The sequence below is a fragment of the Accipiter gentilis genome, chromosome 24, assembly GCF_929443795.1.
Source record: "Accipiter gentilis chromosome 24, bAccGen1.1, whole genome shotgun sequence".
Lineage (NCBI taxonomy): Eukaryota > Metazoa > Chordata > Aves > Accipitriformes > Accipitridae > Astur > Astur gentilis.
In genome coordinates, this window is record NC_064903.1 from 14,514,620 (window position 1) to 14,534,990 (window position 20,371).

A 20,371-nucleotide genomic window follows, 5' to 3' on the forward strand; every position below is an offset into this window, starting at 1 on the left:
AATTTAACATGCCAGGTTTCGCAGGACAGTGGTAATTACTTCCAATCTTGATTTCAGGTTGCTCCAGAATTAAATAGACAAAAAAAAAATAGGTCTAGAGAGTTGTTACGAAAGCAGAAACATTTCACATGAAGTGCTTTCACAGTAACTGGGAAAAAAAGCCTGGCAGCGGTGCAGTACACTGCAGATCAGCCCTGAGAGCACGAATGGGGAAGGAGATGCGATGGGCAAAGCAGCGTGCCTGACATCCAGAGACCAGCTGCCTCTGCCGGCACCAGCACTGACAGCAAAAGGAGCTGGTGCTCCATCTCAGCTTTCAGGCCATCTTAAAGTTAGAATAACCTCATGGCTTTGATCTCTCTGCATCATTTTTTTAAAAATTAATTTTCCTCTACAAGCCTCTGAGCCCTTAGGACAAACAAAATAAGTTTCCCCTTTTCTCCTTTAAACTCCATCCACTGTCTTGTACCGGAGCGTTTACAGAGTTGTTGGCAGCGGTGCTTCTGGTGTGATCAATGTGCAGTGGGAGCGATAAGTGTAAAAGACAGATATTCTGTACAGCTGCATGCCCTAACCTGGGCTGGCGGAAGATCTGGCAATTCCTGCTCACTTTGTTTTTCCCTCCTGCCTTCGTCTCCAGTGTGGACGCAGCACTGCCGCTGCCCCGGTCAGGGCAGAATCTGCCAGGGGCTGAGCCGCCGTCACCCCCTCAGCCACTGCTGGGCCCCCAGCCCACGCAGGACAGGTCCATCTCGCAGGGACCCCAGGACGGCCAAGCAGCCCCAGGAGGCTGGCTGGGAGAAGAGGTCCTTCCACCATAACAGTGCAACCGGTGAGTCCTGGAGGCGCTTTGCAGTCAGAGCCTGATCCTGCCTCTGCTGCTGTGAGCAGGATCTGGCAGCCAGATCCAGAGGGGTGAGCACAGGGTCAATGCATGAGCAGGGCAGCTGGCAAACGCAGGAGAAAGAGCAAGGTCCAGATCGTTATTGCAGACTGGTCCTTGAACCCTGAGCTGCAACCCCAAGGCATATAAGCATTTACCCTGGAGGCAGGTGGTTTTCCTGGAGCTCAGGGTGCCTCTGGAGGGGACAGGAGTGCTGGCCCACTCTCCCGTGACTTCTGTGGCTCATATGGTGGCCAGGGATCACCAATGTAAACAGCAGTCCAAGCCCTTATGTCTCATGTAAACACCTTACTGGTGTTGAAAGGTGCTTTATTAAATGTTTTATTAAAGGTACAAAGTTTAGCCTAATGGTGAACAAACCAACAAGAAGTTCTTTTTTTTAAAAAGCAAGACACCCCCAAAATGCTGAAAGGATTTGTCCTTTTCAGATGCAAATCATCTGACACCTCCCCCAAGAAAGCAAGCATTAACCCAGAATAACTGTTTGGTCAGGAACAGACAGCCCCTCAACGATATCTGCTGACAGCTCTTATCAGCAAGCCAATGCTGATTTAGGACAACCCTAAATACTGTTAATTATATTAAAAGCTATTTAAATCTTCCCATAAAAGGAAAAATATGAGAAGAAACTTAAGTTAGGAATGACCAGAGGAAGGATTTCAGAAGAGCCAGAATGTGGCTTGCAAGGGATGGGACACATCCCACTGCACCAAGCAACAGTGGTGTAAACACACACACACACACACACAAAGTATAAACATACCTGTCTGAAAATCTGCAATTCAAGCATCACCTTGAACTCTGAGCAGATGCAACCAAAGTTATTTCAAGAACACAAAGATCAGTACCACTAAAAAAGAAAGAAGCGCTGGAAAACTCTTTCAAATTTATATAGAAATACTGGTATGCATAAATCTGTATTCTGTATTACACCTGAACAGCTATGTTGAGTTTCAAGAACATGCACAACAAAATAAAATCATAATATAAAGCAGACAAATTCTCCCACACCCATTTGGCTAAGTGCAGCAGAGAGGGAGTTGCTGAGATTTAATGCTGATCACAGTTATGGCTTACCATAATGCATCGGGATTTTCCTTTGAGCCAGGTAACGTGCAAGATGAAAATATTTACTAGCTCTAAAAATAGAAAACTGGAATAGCAAAATGGAAGAAAAAGTCCTGCAATTGTTCCTGTTTCTAGAGCAGCTGCATCTGAACAACCAGCCTGAAACTGTTTTGTGTATAGGATGCACACGAAGAAATAGGGAAGACAACTGCTGCTCACTGCCCACGAAAGGCGTCTGGCTCAACATCCCCTCCCAGATAGCAAAGTAAGCACATCACACACATGGGATACAGTAAACAGCCCCACACCAGCGTCTGAGGGATTTTCCTGCCACGAGATGCAATTTGATCAGAAAACCCTGATTAATGTGAACTGAAGTGTTGTGTGGAAATACGCTGGTTCCAGCTAACTTTTGACAGACTCCTCCTTGGCTGCTGGCCAGTTTGCAGCGAGGCTACGGGTAATGCAGTGATCCCAGTGAGGGGACAGCGTCAGAGGTAAACCCCCTGGCAGCCAGGCAGCAAGTGGCAATGCTACAGGCTCCAGTGTCTAAGCTTGGGGCTAGGGGCTCTGTGGTGAACAGGTGGGAAAATCTTGAAAAATCCTGGCTGGTCTCGGAGGCTGCAGGTCTCCCAGGTCCCGTCACCTGCAACACAGTGACTGTTGCAGCTCTGCACATCCTGAACTAACGCTCAGCATCTCAGCTATGGGCAGGCAAATCTCCACAGGCAGATGACAGCTGGACCGCTTCATTTGTGGGAAAAAAGAAAAAAACCACAAGTGTATGAAAGTAAAACACTTTCGATTTTTATCCTATGGGAAATTTTGGTCTTTGCTTCCCCTGGGTCCTTTCAAACTGCATGAGGCTCCTTCTCATCAAAGAATAGCTTCGGTCCATTATTTCCCATGAAAAATTATTTGACCAAGGTCCTAATCAGATGACTGCAGCTTTCAGACAGGAACGCAGCAGATGGAAAAATCTGCCCCAGGCAGTTACAGGCAGAAGTGACGCTGGTGGGATGGAGCTGATTTACTGAAAGATCAGTCCTCAGATCCTGAGAGAAGATGCTGGCAGTTCAGCTATAGGTTAGAGTGCCATAAGAGGAATTGCTGGTAGGACTGCTCTCCAGTGAGGTGCAGTTACAGCTGATTGGTCTTCCCCAGCACTGACTGTGATCTCTTGGTCATTGGCCAGTGAAATCAGGAAGAGGTTAGATTTCACCACTATAATTTGGCTTGTGGATGCTCTCACATCAGTTTGTTCTGCAACAGGAAATTTGATTAGGGAAAAAGGGCAGACCAGACTCTTTTGGCAGTGTGGAAATCCCTGTACATGCTGAGGAGCATGCACACGTTCGTTAGGTAACAGTGAAAAGAAAAGCAGAGGGACAGTAATCCAGTGGAGACCAACGAGCTCCTTTGCAGCTCTGCTCTCTGTGAAGCATTTCTGTGCAAGATGCCTTCCTCCAGCAGCTGCTGCAGAGCCATGGCCTGTCGAGGAGGGTGAGGACAGGATACACAGAGCCTCTTGACAGGGTGGTCTTGCTAATCCAGCTCAGCTGTGCTTGGAAAGGCAGAGCCCTGCTTTGAAAACTGTCCCCTGCCACCCTGGTAGTGGGAGAGTCTGATTCTGGACAGAGGTGTCCCTGGGATGTTGGGGACAGAAGTTTTTGCCAGATGATTTATCAACAATTTATAACACTGACAAAGAACTGGGTCCACGTGACCAGACCTGAAGGTAAAACTGCTCAAAGATCTACAAAAGCACAGTGGATTTCCAAAGCCAGAGCTGTGGGTGGGCCATTCCCATGCAAGCGTCCTCATGATTCTTTTCAATAGGAGCTGTGTCAGGTTTGCCCTTTGGAGAAGCTCATAGAGCAGCATTTCCACTAACCACAGCCTTCTATCTTGGGGAAAAAAAAAAAAGAAAATAATCTAAGGAAATGCAACATCTTGGGCATAAACCAACAATGTTTGATTCACCATGGATAAAGGAGAGCTAAATTGCCAGAGCCCAAAATCTGATGTCGTGGAGAATGTTCAGTTAGCAGTCTGGTGAAATGATGAATTGAGGCACTACTGAAGAGCTGTAAAACAATGATGTATTGGTTCAGTTCCTGTAGACACACTACTGCAAAGCCCTATAAACAAATGCCTGAGTTCCCACTGAGCAGCTGCTGATCACGCAGAGCTCGTAACATCCAACAAACCACCTCTTCCAAGGATGCCTGCAACTGAAAGTCAAGTATGTCCTAATGTCCGTGATTTGCCTGAATAAACGCTCTATCCCTGTAATGACTGGATGCAGAGTTGGGTCGTCAAGCACCCAGTTGTCAGGTATCAGAGCCTGAACTCCCTGGTGTGTAATTTCAGGTTACAGGGATGCTGCAAGCCAGGGCTTTGGAAAGCTCCCTGCCTTCCAGCTCTCAGCAGGAGACCAGAGCATAGCACCTCACCATCACAGGTTGTTCTTATCCTGCCAGGTTGTGCAACAAATTCACAGTTTACCCTCGGTGAGTTAAACATTTGCTGTGATAAAGGTTATACCCATGTGCAAAGTGAAGAAAAAAATGAGAGTGCATGGTTCTTAATCAAAACAATAGTTCTCCTACTGCATTTCTCACGCTTGGGCACTGTTAGAGGCACTGCCACCTCCCAAAATAAACCAGATCTGGGAAACCTTAATAGCAGATCAGTTACTGGTAGGACAGAACTAGCATTTGCCCCAGTTCCATCCTGCAGGCAGGGCTCAACCTGTTTAAAGACTGCTTGGGCACGTTGTACACAAAAATATTGGCTAACACCTAACATCTTAAGTCTAATGTTTGAGAAATACAGAACTCCTAGGGTATAGGTACTTGTGGGTGTATAGGTTTAAGACCAAAGATAATCATGCTATTTCCTACTTGTTCCCTTTTCTGACTTTCACTGGTGCTATGTTCTGTAGTTGGGGCTTGCCCTACGTGACTAAGAGTTCACTTTGTACATTTGAGTAATACTTGTGAAGATGTACAACAGGAAAAAATATTTCAATAGGCTTTAAGAAATATACTAATAAATCCTTCAACATGTTAATCAATTGCCACTTACAAGATGGATTTCAGCTGGCGGAGCTCTTAATAGAGAAAATAAAAATATTTCTTTTAATGAAAGGATCTCAGTAGTTTGCCTTCTTTTGTAAAAGACAGGTTCCTTAAACCTGTTGGTGCAGCAACCTGGACTCTTCTAAAAATGAGTTATGCTCTCCTAAATTCCTTGCAAGTTGAGCATTGGCTTTAGAATACACTTTTAATCCACCCATAACCCTGAATCTTGAAGAGTTGCTGCCATCTGAAACATCTCAGTCTTGCACCAACTGCCTCTACAGAAAGCCCCTGGGAACATGCCATGGGAAAAGAGGCACTCTGAGGCTCTCTTAGTGAAGTCATACTTCCCACTAAGTCCTTCAAGACATCAAATCCCTTGATGCTTGCATTGGCTCAGCCAAAACCATTATATTATATGGCTCATTATAAGCCTAACTGTATTTAAATAAACAGGGTTTGAAGAAAACCCATTTATTTTCAGGAACAGGATAAGTAGGAAAGGTCTTCACAGACATTCAACCATTGAAATGGTCATGCCTTCACTACTCCAGGACACTGCCTTTAATCACACAGGTGGGGATTGCAGGTAGCAAAGGGCAGAGGTTATTGCTCTCTCTGCTGGGCCAAGAGCTGCCAGTTCATCCTGGTGCCCACCCTGCCTTGGGCAGAGGAGTGGTCGTGGGAAAGGGGACGACACTGGGGATACTGGAATGGTTGTGTGTGCTGGAGGAGAGGAGAAGGAGCTGGAGGGAGAAGAGAGGGGGCTGCCCAGCACAAGAGGGAGATGGCTCCAAAGGAAGCAAACGAGCCACAGCTCACAAGGGAAACTGCCTTGGCTTATCTTCCAGCCCACAGCATCTGTCCCTCATTGGGTCCCTGTTTTATTGTGTGAGAATATCAAGCATGAAACAAATTTTCCCATACTTCTAGATTTTCTGCCTGTGAATGTCTGGCACAGAAAACATTCATCAGAGGTCAGAAATTCCTCCCCACCAGGACGACTGCTCAACAGAATACAAGTTAGCCACTGTCTTCTTCCTGCTGGACAGGGGTGGGGGGAAGCAAGTAAATAAGCTCCCTACCCTTAATCACTTTTGACAGCCCAATTTCAAATGCCATATTTTGCTCTGAATTTGTCTCCTACACTGTTTTAAAAGTTTCTGGCCCACAGTAGCACTTTTTGTAGGTGCTTTTCATGGCACCACAATGCATGAACTGCCCACTCAAAACTGTGAGCTTAACTAAAGAGTGTAGTGTGGGGCAGGCTAAAAATACCTTTGGATTACTTCAGTCCATCACAATCAAAATTAACTAGCAAAAGAGAGCCATTTTCATACCAATCCAGCTGTTCATTTTGGAAGTTTCAGAGCATACTCACTTAAAGAAACATCCCACCCTCTGTTCTGCCAACTGACAGGGGCGCTTGTGTGCTCCCCATCCATTTCCTGAAAAAAAAAAAAAAAAAAAAAAAAAAATCAAACCACCCTCCACAGCTGTCTAAAGTCTGCTCACCAGCCAGCTGTTTTTCCTGAGGCACCATCCTTGGGAGCCCATGAGCCAGCAAGCAGGGCAGCACGCTGCAGATCTCACAGAGCAGAAGGATGCTCACAGCTGCCGCAAAATCATTGCCTGCCAGCCAGAGCAGAGCAGAGCCAAGGCTGGAAGGGACCTCAGGAGATCATCTAGTCCAACATCCTGGGCAGAGATGGGTCAAACATGCTAACAGTTGGGCAACTGGTTTAAAATTTAAGCAAGACACATTTTAATCCTAGAGCAAGCCCCAGACTTTGTTGAAGCAAGGGTTATAGAGCAGGCAGATATGGAGCTCACCTGATTTGGAGAGGGTATGAAGGGATGCCAGGACTGTAGCAACACAGCAACGCTGCTGGAAGCTGAAACCCCTTTAGGCAGCCCTGACCCCTGCTCAGATGTATATTTTTAACTGCACGTCAGTTCCACTTCCTTTGATTGTTTTTCATGTTTATAAGCTTGCAAGGGCAACAGCTTCAGTGGCATCAAATAAAAGGCATTTTGTATAAAGAAATGCAGCGACAGCAGAATACTTTGTACTCCTGGAGATCAGAGTGCAGAAGCAGTCCTCTACTACCAAAGTAAAGGGGGTTCAATGTCTGTAGGCAGAGCACGACCTGCACTCAGAAGTGACCACAGGGAAATTCAAGTTCCAATATTGTCAAACAGATGTCATCTATCAGAAAGTTAAACTTTTAGGTTTAAAAAGTTCCTATTTAGAGAAACTAAATTTAACCTGTGCATAAGGCTTTCTTAGTTTATGTGAAAGTCCAAGTGTGAAAAAACAGATGGGGGAGAGGTTTCTTTCTCCATCCTTTATCTGCGGGAACAGAAGTTATAAGATCAGCTGTGTTTTACAGATGTCGTCCGAGTACATTATGGCAACTCTAAGTTTGCTTTTAGTTAAAAAAATCATGTTTGTTGATATCTGCAAGGTCAAATAATCTAACCAAATGAAATGAAATCCCAATTTTGGGGCATGTTGTCCTGGTTTCAGCTGGGATAGAGTTAATTTTCTTCCCAGTAGCTGGTATAGTTTTGGGTTCAGTACAAGAAGAATGTTGATAACACACTGATGTTTTCAGTTATTGCTGAGTAGTGTTTAGACTCAAGTCAAGGGTTTTCCAGCTTCCCATGCCCAGCCAGCAAGAAGGCTGGAAGGGCTCAAGAAGTTGGGAGGGGACACAGCCAGGACCCCCTGACCCAAAATGGCCAAAAGTGTATTCCATACCATGCCCAGTATATAAACTGTGGGGAGTTGGGCTTGGGGGGGAAAAAAATCACTGCTCGGGAACTAACTAGGCATCAGTCAGCAAGTGATGAGCAACTGCATTGTGCATCACTTCTATATTCTAATCCTTTTATTATTATTGTCATAATTAGTTTCCTCCTTTCTGTTCTATTAAACTGTTCTTATCTCAACACAGGAGTTTTACACACCCCACCCCACCCCCGCCAATTCTCTCCCCCATCCCACTGGGTAGGGGGGAAGTGAGTGGCTGCGTGGTGCTTAGTTGCTGGCTGGGGTTAAACCACACGTAAATCCTGAAAGAATTAAGTACTTTTTCCTAAATACAACAAGGTTTGTCATTTCAATTTATGCATCAAACAACTCTTAAATTTGCAATGAAAGATCTTTGAACAAAACATTAATGCAAGTTATCAAAAAGAGCCCGTCCAATGGAGCCTGCATGACAAGACTATTTCTAAACCACTAGCAAGATAAAAATTGGCAAAGGGAGTTTTGAAGATCCCAAACACACAAATAAGGCTCAGTGATGCCATATACATGCAATACTAGAATAATGGATAAAGAAGCAAGCATGGGACTGCTCAGAGAAGGGCAAGAACATTGAGTAACAAATGATGCCTGATTCACTGGAGTGGTCCAAGAGTAATAATTCTAGCTACTATGTCTCTTCTTTTGCAATTCTTCATTTGCAAAGACAGGAGGAAGGAGAGAAAGGAAACCGTTTAACAATTCCCCCACCATTTCATCAGAAACAATATAATCATCATTTAACTGATATTCCTGGGAAATAGAAGTTTATGTTGCTCGAGACAAAAATCACAGTTATCACTGTTGGCAGAAGTATCTCAACTTCATTGTTGTATGTATGTCTTTCTCCAGTAAGAATAGAATGAACTTATTTCAGTACACAGTGGAGTGTGCAAGCTGGACACATCACCCACTGATTAGTGGAGAGTAGCTTTAACGTAAGTGCTATTTGTGACCAAATTCAATACTACTTACCCATTTCTAAGCAATATCACTGAAAGTTTTCAGAGATAATACTCCTTTCTTTTGCTTGGGTTTCTTAGGGGCTGGGAAAACATGGAGTGTGGGATGGTTTGTCTTAAATTTTTTCAGAAGTTCATGCACTTGGAAGCTTATGCTAGGAAGCACAGTGTTAGCTGTTGCTTTACTTTTTTTTTATCTTCTGATTAAAGGAGAACAGGAGATTCTGGAGATCAAAAGTGGGTGAAATGAACTATGTCTCATAAGCTCATGAATTCCTACCTATCTGAAATGTCACAGTCTTAACAAATGAACATTTACACTTAACATATTTCTCACTCAAGCTGCAACAGGATTTAAAAAAAACCAGTAACTTTGGAGCAGAAAAATACCTATAAATGCGTTAGGAGAAAAAAGCAATGAACCTCTCTGGAATGCTGAAGAGCGGGAAATGTAAGGTAGCTCCATCTGACAGTTTTATGGAAGATAAAACTAGTAGTATACCACTTAATGAGACAATTTTTCACTGGCACTGGGGCCACCTCCTGTGAAAGGATGAGAGTAAGGGAGATGGTCCTCTGGAAGGTTTGCACCTTAAACTCATCAAAGCAGTGAGCCCCAAGACCTCCGACAACCACCTTCAATAGACTTATATACAGAGGAATGCAATGCCACATGCAAGTGGGATGGACAGATAACAAGATGGAAGATGCAAAAAGTGGTGGCCTCTGCAGTCTCCATGCTGATATAAGCTTTCACAGTTGTGTACTAGGGTGGTGGCAACAATATACAGTCCCACAGTTCCATTCTTAGATATGAATTTGTTTTTTCTGCCTCCTATGGATATAGTTGAAGAGGTTATTCTTCATCATCAACAATGCAACAGAACCAGGTATATAAGCAGAGGCCTTACAGGATCAGCTAACACAGAACACATGGTTTTCTCTGGGTAAATCCTTCATCATTTCTTCAACTTGTCATTGATCTAGAGATCACACACACACTGTATCTGTTGGTATGTATATATGAAAAGTTGTATGAATTCTGGTAATGAAATAATTATAATAAAGCCACAATTATAATACTCCAAAGATAAATGTTTATTGAGTTGCTGAAAAATACAAGTATTCCAGTTAAGTTTGTCACATTTAAATGTTAACTAATAAAAAACCTACAGAGGTTCCACATACAGTCTAGTTGTTCCACTTCCCCACTATAATGAAAACTATGTTAAGATGATACAAAGTCAAACCTTTAACAATCACCTGTGAATTTCAGAAAAATTAACATGTTCTAATTCTTCTTATATTGCCCTTACTAGTAGCTATGAGCTATTGTGCTGAGTTATGCATCATTCAGTTCTGAAGGCAATGTGTTATAGCTGTGAAAACTAGATATTCATATTATAATCTACTCTTTGGCTATATTATCAGAATATTATTAGCATGAGATTTCCATTATTAGAGGCCTAACTAATTAAAACCACAAATAATTACATACACATTTTGCAAATAGGTTTAATCTGCTAAAGTCATTGCAACATTAAACTTCAAACTTTTTAAAAAATATTCTTGGAAGGGTTCTAACAGACATTTGAGTGATATTTGTAGCCACTCAGAGGAACTGATTAATGTGTCTGAACACAGAACCAGAAACAGAATTCTGTGAAACAACGGATGCGGTGGGTTTTTTTTGTTGTTTTTCTTTTTTAAAAAACTCTCAGTTTCCACAAACTAAGAATCAGAACAGTGATGCTAGCCTGGGGCATTGTAGTTATATCCACCACTGGTGTAGATATGTCTTAATCAGAGAGGAAAGTTAAAAGGCTACCGTCATAACAATGAATCTTAACCAATGCAAACCAGCAGCTGAAGACAACAAGATGTACAACTGGTCTAGAAGCAGGACACCGAGGAGAGACTGTAAAAGCAGATACAGCATGAGAACATATGTTGCAGGTATCTGACAGACTATGGAGGAAGATGCAGATTTCAAGCCTGAACAGAAAACAAAAAAGTTCTATTTCGCAGTAGTTTACCAACTTTGATTTAGGAAATAGAAGCTGAAAAAGCTCAGTGTGACATCTGAAAAGGTTACTGCAGTCAGCAAGACCCATATGGACCTAAGAACTACTCATGAAGAATCACTGGGTGGAGGAAGCACTGCAATAAAGATCTATAAAATGTATTCAATGCCATGAGTTCCCAAATCCTGTTGGAATCAATGCAGCCTGCCAGCAGCAGACATCTTTACTGAGGCAGGTGTAGTAAGCTATGTTTTGTTTATAGCTGGAGCCTACCGCTTACAAAACTTCTAATACCTCATGACTCCATGAAAAGAGTCCATGCCTGAGCCATATTATCCACAGCTGGTACATACTCATGGCACCCTGATCAAATGTACCAAGCTCAAATAAAAAAATTATACTGCAAAGCTTCATGAATTTTACATTTCTCTCAATACATCTCATGTAGAAATTGCAGATTTTTTTTGCTTACAACACTTCCTTATTCAACAGTGACCCTCCCTATGGAGATGACCAAAGCCAGACAGGAATCTGATGGTTCATGGAGTCCAGCCTGGAACAGAGGCCCCTGCACATGGTACCATTTCCTTTGTAGACCTGAAAAGCCTTTTCATAATAGGAAAGTTTTCTTTATAGCTGGCAACTAAACAACAGACTCACAGAACGTTTCAACCACAAACCCCTCATCAATAACTGCAAAAGTTCCAACGGTTTAGATGCCTTTGTTGAGGGATGGTGTTCGCTTTCTTTGTAGTGCTGTTCCTCAATTTCTGCTTTATAGTCCCAAATTGTGCTTCATCAGGAAACAAAGAACAGCTGGGTGCATGCAGGTGCAGAATGAAAAGTCTCACAGGGAAAAACATCTCTCAAAAGAGAATTTTTAGTTTCAATATTCAGGTCTAATAATAAAATTATCCAGATCTTTAAATAAACAGAAAGACATTAAGGTAAAATCAATTTCCTTGGATAGAATTCTATTTTAACCTACATTTGAATAACCTAACTTAACTACAGCTCCAAACACCAGCAGTTCTGTTTCCCTAATGCTGGATCTAGCAATTAATGACTGCAAACCACACACAAGGTTATCTGTGCTATTGCCAGATCCAATCCAGGGAACAGAAGGGAAGCAGATCACCTCTGTCAGTAGGAGTTTCTGTACTGGATTAAGCTTACTATTAGCAAGATTCAAAAAACTATGTTGTTCCAGATACATATGCTCTAAGACACTGGGTGGTTTTCACGTTGTGTAAGACAGGAAAGTGTGTAAATATATAAAGACCCTGCTACAAGTAAAGGCATCTTTATCTTCATGGGTCCTCACCACTTATGTCCCTGTTGGTCAAAATGAAAATCCTAACATGCTTCTTATGTAAAAGTGTCATGTATTTCCCTGGAATAAGAGTTAACATTTCTTTCATTTGTCACTATAAAAGAACATGTTTCCTGATATGTCATGAGGCAGGTCACTTATCTATCAAAACTGCAACAAAAACGTTTGAAAGAACATACAACAAATTCTTATTACTTACAACAAATATATAAAAACTGAAGTGAAATCAAATTGAATAACTTGACTGCATGAAAGGTATGAAACAGTTTGTATTTTATACACAGAGTATGTACACTGGTTTTAGAAATGTGGGGTTTATCCATGCAAATTTAATACAAAAAACTATTTACAAAAAATAACAGTAGGAACATTTTTCAAAAGAAACATATATGTTGGAAGCTCCAGCAATAATGGAAGTCCTGAAAAAAGACAGTATGTACAAGTAGACAATCTTCATAAGTGTGGAAGATGCACTTTACAAGAATATGAAATGCAGAATGAATTGAAATGCACTATCAAAGATGTTGCAAATATATATACAATTTAAGCATCTATTTTTAAATGATCACTCTCCAACTGTGCCTCAGAACTACTTCCGTCATGTCCTGCACACATTTACATATTGATCATTTGGTTACATTGCATTTTGAGTTTTATAATCACAAGTTACGAAATAAAATAACCGAATGCTAACGGAATGATAATCGTAAAGCAATCACATTTTCCTTGTTCTACACATTACATAATAGTAAAAACTATTCACATTATTCCCAACATAATCCACCAAACAACCCTTCTGCAATGCCTGCATATGCCCATCATGGGAATCAAAGCCTTGCATCACCTGCTGCTGCAACAGACATGAACAGTTGCAGCTAAGAATTCCCACAGTTTCAGCCATGCTTAATGTAACACATCAATTCAGGAAACACAACTGTATTAACATTTGCATGTGAAGAGCACAATCTTGCACATGCTCCAGAAAGCATACTAATACTGAACAATGGGAGTTCCCATGCCAGGAATGGCACGACCAAATCCTAAACAAATATAGCAGTTCTGGAAATATTTCACTGGTTCACTCATATTTAAAAATGAAACAAAAAGGTATTCTTGTGATTATTTCCAAACATTCTGTTTCACAACCTGCCTTCATAAAACTATTGTGAAAAAAAAAGGTTACGTTTGCCATATTTCATTTAAAGAAGTGAGGAAATCCTCATAGTGCCAAGAATTCATTTTAAATCACTAACTTCATGTTGTAGCTCAGTTAGAAAACTACTGAGGGACATTCTGGTCTCATTGAAGTCATAGAATCAGAGAATCATCTAGGTTGGAAAAGACCTTTAAGATAAGAGTCCAACCATAAACCTAACACTGCCAAAAGGGAAAGTTTCCCAAAACAATTAAATTTGCTGTCAAGTTTGAGCTATTATTCTCCTTTAATATTTGCTAAGATACGAAAGGAGTCCTGGAAAGACTTTTTGGTTTTGTTTAAAATTTAGATTCTAAATGTATATGGGAAAACCATATTGAAAATTCTTCTTTGATAATGCAGTCAGCTATAAAACATTTGAACTAAAAATGACTGATTATGTCATTTTAATAACAACTTTAATTCCTTCCATAGAAATTAATCAGGTAGCTTATAGCAATTTTGCCTCCCTTTGCCTCCCATGTTAAAAAAAGTAAAAAAAAAGATCAAAAACAATGAGGGAACAAATAACTTTAAAATAATGCTGTCAGAATTGTACTACATGAAATACTTAAAGACAAATAAAGCAAAGTGGCATTTTATTATACAAGAAACACAGGAACCAGAACTGTTCCTGTGCAGTGGCAAGTTTAAACTAAAATTCAGTTAATCACATATGTTCTCTATTTTAACAGTCAAGACCAGCAGTAATTTTCTTCACAGGAAGAGAATAATTTTTTACCTTCGTAGTTATTTTACCAAAGAGTTCTGTGCCATAAAATTCTTGATTAAAAAATACAGTTTGCCTTTCATTCCATTTGTAAGTGAATTACATATATCCCACAGTGTGTTGCGTATGGAACAAGAAACAGTATTACTGTTTTGATTCACTCACATGAGAGGACAAGTGACACACTAACCTGTTAAAAGTCATGGTGCAATTTCCAATCAGTGAAGTTCTGTAGTTCCTAGAGCAAGCTTGCTCTATGTCATTCGTTGCAGGTAGAAGTTAAATACTGGCAAACATCTACTTATCTATTACTCTCAAGTAAAGTTACTGCTTTCCTTAGTGTTTTATCCAGACTGCAAACATGTATTTAAAAGAACTCTGCAGCCTATGCAGGAGGAGGCAGCAGCATGCAGTAAGGAGGTGTTGCCTTCAGAAGTTGCAGTCTCATCACTACAAAGCCAGAGGGTAGTGCAAATGGCACCAACTAGGTACCCTACCCAGGGCTTGGAATGGGCAATGTTTTCTGCATTCTGCAGCACTGGGATAGAGCTATCCAAAACATACAGTCTTTAGGAAAACAAACATGCCAAATTTCTTCTTGTTGTAACCTCTGCAGAAAGCTGCATGTACTTAAGGATCTGCCTCCCTCGCCATGAAGCAGCTACAAAACATTTCTTTCTCTACTAAAACTAAAAGCTTTTCATTGTGCAAGTCATTCAGTGTGAGATCAACTCACGAGCACTCTCTCCTTGGACAACTGTACTTTGCTTTTCCCATTCCTGGTCTTAATGACTTTTTTAAAATTCCAAAGAGTCACCTACAAACAGGAAATATTTCACCAGTTTTTTGTGTGTTGGGGTGGTGTTTTATTTGCTTTTGTTTTTCAAGTAGAGGTCACTTTAATATGATGTACCTCTTGAAAGTAACACATACATTAGCCTGACTTAGAGATGAAAAAGAGAAATTTGATTTACCAATACAAAATCATCTCCTATTTGCAGCAAATTGCTAAAACCTTCCACAGGTTGCTTTCAGTTGAACTCAGTTGAATTATTAATGTGCTTTATTTCTGCATTGGTACACAGACCAATTCAGAGACAAACAGGCAGACCGCAGCTGTATTAGATACAACTACCTTTCACACAAGCATTTAAGAAATCAGCAGAATAAAGAAATGTCAGACCTTTTTCCTTCTCTTCAATACTGAGAAGAGACATGGAAATTCAATTTTAGTGAAAACAGATGCCTTTTCACTTTTTGTTTGAATTTGGCTACAGATTTATGTCAGAATCTGAGAAGACTGCTGCTAAATGGTAAGATATTTAAAATAAAGTTTTTAGTGCAGTAAATAACTGATGGTAGTCCTCACCTGCAATTTTATTGAGGTGACATACCTTCCCATAATACGAAAGCTGTGCTTCAAAGTAATATTTCCTACCATCTTAATACTGTATATGGCATATCAGAAAATTTGTATTAAATAAATGAATCAGTGTAATATTTTAAAGCTTCCTTTGACTTACCAGAGGTCACTATTTTTAGTCAAGAATGTGACACTAAAGCTTTGCTAGTGTCAAACAAATTTAAGCCATGTTTGCTATGGGCTCCAACTAGGATGTTCCATAAATAAAAAGGTGAAATCCTTGCTGAAGTCAAGAGCAAAACTTGCATTGACTTCGGTGAAGCTAGCGTTTTACCCAGAGATTCTTATTATTTGTGTCATAGTTATTTATTGTTTCAGATGTATTCCTCTGTATTTTATGATAATTTTAGTTTGGAAGGCCTCCAGATACATGGGTATAGATGGTTTACTCCATACTCAGCAGTGCCCCAGCTAGCACACTTGATTAGCAGTATTATATAATAGATGAAAAGCATTTCTGAGATACTGTGGGGGAAGTCACCACACTTTACAACTATTCTAATGCCACTGCTTTAAGATCTCACAATATCTGGGACATTATTGCTTAAATGAAAGATCATACATGTGCGACATACTGCATCCAATGACATAAAAACAGAAAAAACACAGAAGGCCAGAAGCCCTGTCAGTATGTTGATTCACTCAGTAATTTATGATTCACACCACATTATTGTAGTAACTTTGTATAGCATTCACAATAACAAAAGCACCCTAGTTAACTCTTAAATTAATTAGGAAAACTTAATGCAGTTTCCTAAAGCTTTTAATGTTGACTTCTCTTCACATCCAAAGTAAAAACTGAGCAACTACTATAGGAATTGGGCAGGGCTCTGCTTTTAACCATCCTATCAGCTGTACCAAATATTAAGTAATGACATGGCATCCTAAAAATAGGAAAGGATCTCTCAAACATACTAAATGTTGGGAGCAGGGATTCTGGAATCTCAGAAGTCACCAGTGTCATTGGAGCATTTTCTTTAAAAAAAGTAAAGAGGAAGGCAGAAAGTGGCATACAGTAATGAAAAATGTCAAGTCACTAGATCTGTGAACAAACAAAAATAAGTAATAAGATTCTGGGAATCAAATGGAAAGGGAGAAAGGGAATAGTAGGCAAAATCTTGTACAGGGAAGACAGCAGCAATTTCCATGGGCTGCTTTAAAATTAAAACTCAAAACTTTTTTAGCATCTTTTTTGCAGTTGCTCCTAAAAAAAAATCACAACGGGAACAGCCAACTTTAGCAAGGCTTTAGATTATTATTATTTGTAAAAGCAGCTAAAGAGAGATGAGAAAAGATTCATCCAAGCACAGTGGAACTTTTCTCAGATTGCTCCTAAGGGTACTTGAAGGCCTTAATCTTTGCAATGCTACAAAGGAAGCCCTGGAAGAGTAATGATTATCCTTCCCCATAAGCATGAACATGGCCATAATAATTTCCAATGAATGGCAAAGTAAGACTGTTTCTAGCAAGTTTGTGGGGAAGAACTCCAGAGTACTTAAAAAAAAAGTTATTTTAGTAGTTTTCAACTTCAGAGATACAGTTTAAATTGAGTATGTTAATTGCATATCCAGTTTTCAAGTTACTTAGGAAATAAGCTAAGCTTAAAAAAACCTGGTAATCATCTGGCATGCTACATCAAGGGAATTCTTAATGTTTACACTGTGATATAACTTTATAAATTTAGTTATAGTAGAAAAAAAGTTACTTTAAGATCAGAAAACATCTTTAAATATGACAATGAAATAGGAGTGTTGATCAGTTTAAGCCTGAAAACTGAAAGTGACAATTTACAGTTAGCAATTCTATGGCTAACATACCAAAATAGAACTTGTTGTCGTCAATACCTTAGCAAGGAATTGAAAGACCAACTTTTTTTTTTGAATGGTTGTGTTGTTCAAATGTAGCAAACAAGCATTTTGCTCAATGAATTATATTACTTTATCATTTTAGTCTTAGCATGACTTTTCAGATACGGCCTTTAATGAAAAACAGAGATTGAAGTTGTTAAAATGAGTATTATCTGAATGATTTAAAAACCAGAGAGATTTGAAATACCATACTTCAAAGGTCAAAGCAATCCAGTTTCCTTAAACAAGTATTTATGTAACCTAAGATTTATATCTAGGACTTTGCAAATTAAGTTTTACACCAGCCTCTCCATGAGCTGTATTTTAAGAAAATACTATAAAAACAATAGTGGTTTTTAACTACTACACATGAATCAGCTTGTTGTGATGGATTTAAAAATAATTTATCTTTTTTTAAAAATTCTTGTCATCAGAAAGAGGTTCCTTTTCCTCTCAGCTATTGATTTTAAGGACCATAGTAAATGAAGGAGTAAACGATACCCCTCCCTCATTCTGTTATGAATTATATTACATGGGGTGTTGATCAGTTAGAAAGAACAGAATCAAATCTTGTTACATGCTTGGCAAACATATCCCTCAATCGAAATCACCTTAGCCTGAAACGGAAAATCTGTGACAGTCAGAACTTTTTTTTTTAATTGAGCTACCTATTAATGAAGAACAAACTAATGCAAACAGATCTATTACTAAAATTATGAAATTATTTGCAACTTGTTTGGACAAGAGAACTCAACTGTGTATGGTTTCAGAATGTTCTCAAACACTGAGAATTTGTGCAGAAGCAAACAAATGCATAAACTCCTACGTTTCAAAAAGCCACCACAGTGGAAATTTTTCTTTTTCACATTTATCCAGAAAAATCTAATGTCTCAGCACAGTGACATTGTACAAACCGATTTGTGTGCTATGCCACACTTGTGTAAATTACACAATAAATCCCATAAACACTAAAAAAGATAAACGTTGATATTTCCCAACTAATTATGGATAAACCTGTTGTAAAAACGTAACGTGAGATCAGGAGCAATATTACACAAAATCCTGAAAGTCACAGCGTAAACCTGAGATTTTGGCAGTTTTATCAAAATGTCCTAAACTACTCTGTATGCATCACTAGTCCTCATGTCGTACTCACCATGTATATTTGTTTGTCCCAAACAAAGAAAAGTAGACAACTTTTTTTTGTCCAATAATACATTAAACCAAAAGTGATTAGGTATTATCAAATTAAATATCATAAATAAAAAGTATTTACAGTATTTTCTAATTATTAGACAACAAAATAACCAATTAAATTGTGCAACAAACTTAAAACACCCAACATCAAAAATGTGAAGTATTACTTAAATCTTCACATACTGATTTTACAAAAACCTATTAAAATATTTTAAAATTTTCATTTTATCTATTTTAAACAAAGAAATTTCAAAAATGTTTAAGACTATTAAGAGTTATCAATTACACAGGCACTTCACATGTAAACAATCTACAGTACAACTGAAAAAAATATTTGGCACCAACCTAGAAGACTGGAAAAAACTCAGTAAAATGTGTCCTTTTCCCATTATATACTGTTTTGTGTAATCACCATACACTCAGACTAAATACTGGCAATGTTAGAAGTGTGTAAGTTACAATCAGGAGTGCAAAAAATAAAGAACACAAATATCAAGCTTTCTGAGAGAGTGAAAGTGGATTACAAGTGATCAGTCGCTCGCATTTTTACCATCATACCATGGCTACATTTTTGTCTTACCTTTAAATCAAATGATTGACTTGAAAGAGTAAAGGGGCGGGGGGGTGGGTGGGGGTGGTAATGTGCTTTATACTTCTAAAATAATTCAAACACCATTTTCAATGTAGGAAAAGAAATCCAGCATTTAACTGTAACACTGTGAGATGTTAAATGGCAGCTTTTAACTTAAATTAACTGGAAAGAGAAACTGATGCTACCACCATCTCTTTGTGCATCCAATTACAAAAAGAAAAAAAAGAATAATTATGTTCTTTTAACATAATTAAGTCAGCTGACTCCAAGGTTTTCATGTACAACTCCAAAGTAAGGCTCTCTACAGCATCTGGACAGGTATTAGTTTTTGATGGCTTGGATGTTCCCATGTAGGAAGCTGAACTGCCTCAGAGCAATACAGATCAACAGATCAAACGGTAAGTTGTCTAGCTTCGAAGAAGTCACGTCACATGGAGGAAAGCTGAGATACTTTCAATGTAGGCAATTCAAGCAGGGCTTGAACTGTGAGGCCAACCTTCACCAGACCCCTTTCCTCCAGAATGTGGTGAGGCAAGCAAAGTCTCTCCTGCAAAATAAAGCAGTACGCGTATCATGCTTCATTCTTTTTTTTTTTCCCCAAAGGCACGTAACAAACACATTCTCTCTGAAGTCACACATACATCACTAAGACACTTGCATAGAAAATGTCTTTGACCTTAAATTTTGCATGTGGTTCTCTACAGTAACAGAATGTTCAGAAACCAATTATATCTAAGATCTGTTTAAAGTGTTAAACTATGACAACATCAGAAGACGCATAAAAGACTGCTAATTTCATAAAGCCAAAGACTCTGCTTCTTCTCATAAAGAGAGCAAGAAAAACAGGCTGATAGGCACTGTTGGCTCAGTGGCCTACTTCACCCTTCCCTTGTTTTGTAGCCTTATTACCAATTTTTCCCTTGGGAAAACTTGGAAGTGCTGACAAACTGGGTCCTCAGTAATGAGCCATTCCCCAAGAAAGTCATATTTCAGTTTCAAAATTCAGCACAAGCTGAACAACTTTCCCAAGTGCTAGCCGGTGTTACATGTAATTCAGGAGGTAAATCTTAGCATCTCTAACTTCTGAATGGCCTGTGGCTCCACACTAGATAGAAGCTGTGGCAGACCAGTAACCTAGGCTTCTAAATCCATGAACTAATTCTCTTGTTCCACTAAAAAGGGTTGAGGGAGTTTGTCTCTC

The 20,371-nt window shown here is 39.5% G+C and overlaps 1 protein-coding gene across 4 annotated transcripts in view; it reads right to left on the minus strand.

The window, feature by feature from the left end:
- Window positions 1-9,909: 9,909 nt before the first annotated feature.
- The window catches only part of LRCH2 (leucine rich repeats and calponin homology domain containing 2), a 57,155-nt gene continuing 46,693 nt past the window's right edge, over window positions 9,910-20,371 (minus strand). For all 4 annotated transcript variants that reach the window (XM_049827506.1, XM_049827505.1, XM_049827504.1 and 1 more), the window contains one exon: window positions 9,910-19,717. In XM_049827506.1, coding sequence (XP_049683463.1) covers window positions 19,598-19,717 — 120 coding nt within the window. In that variant the 3' untranslated portion in view covers window positions 9,910-19,597. The remainder of the gene's footprint in view (window positions 19,718-20,371) is intronic.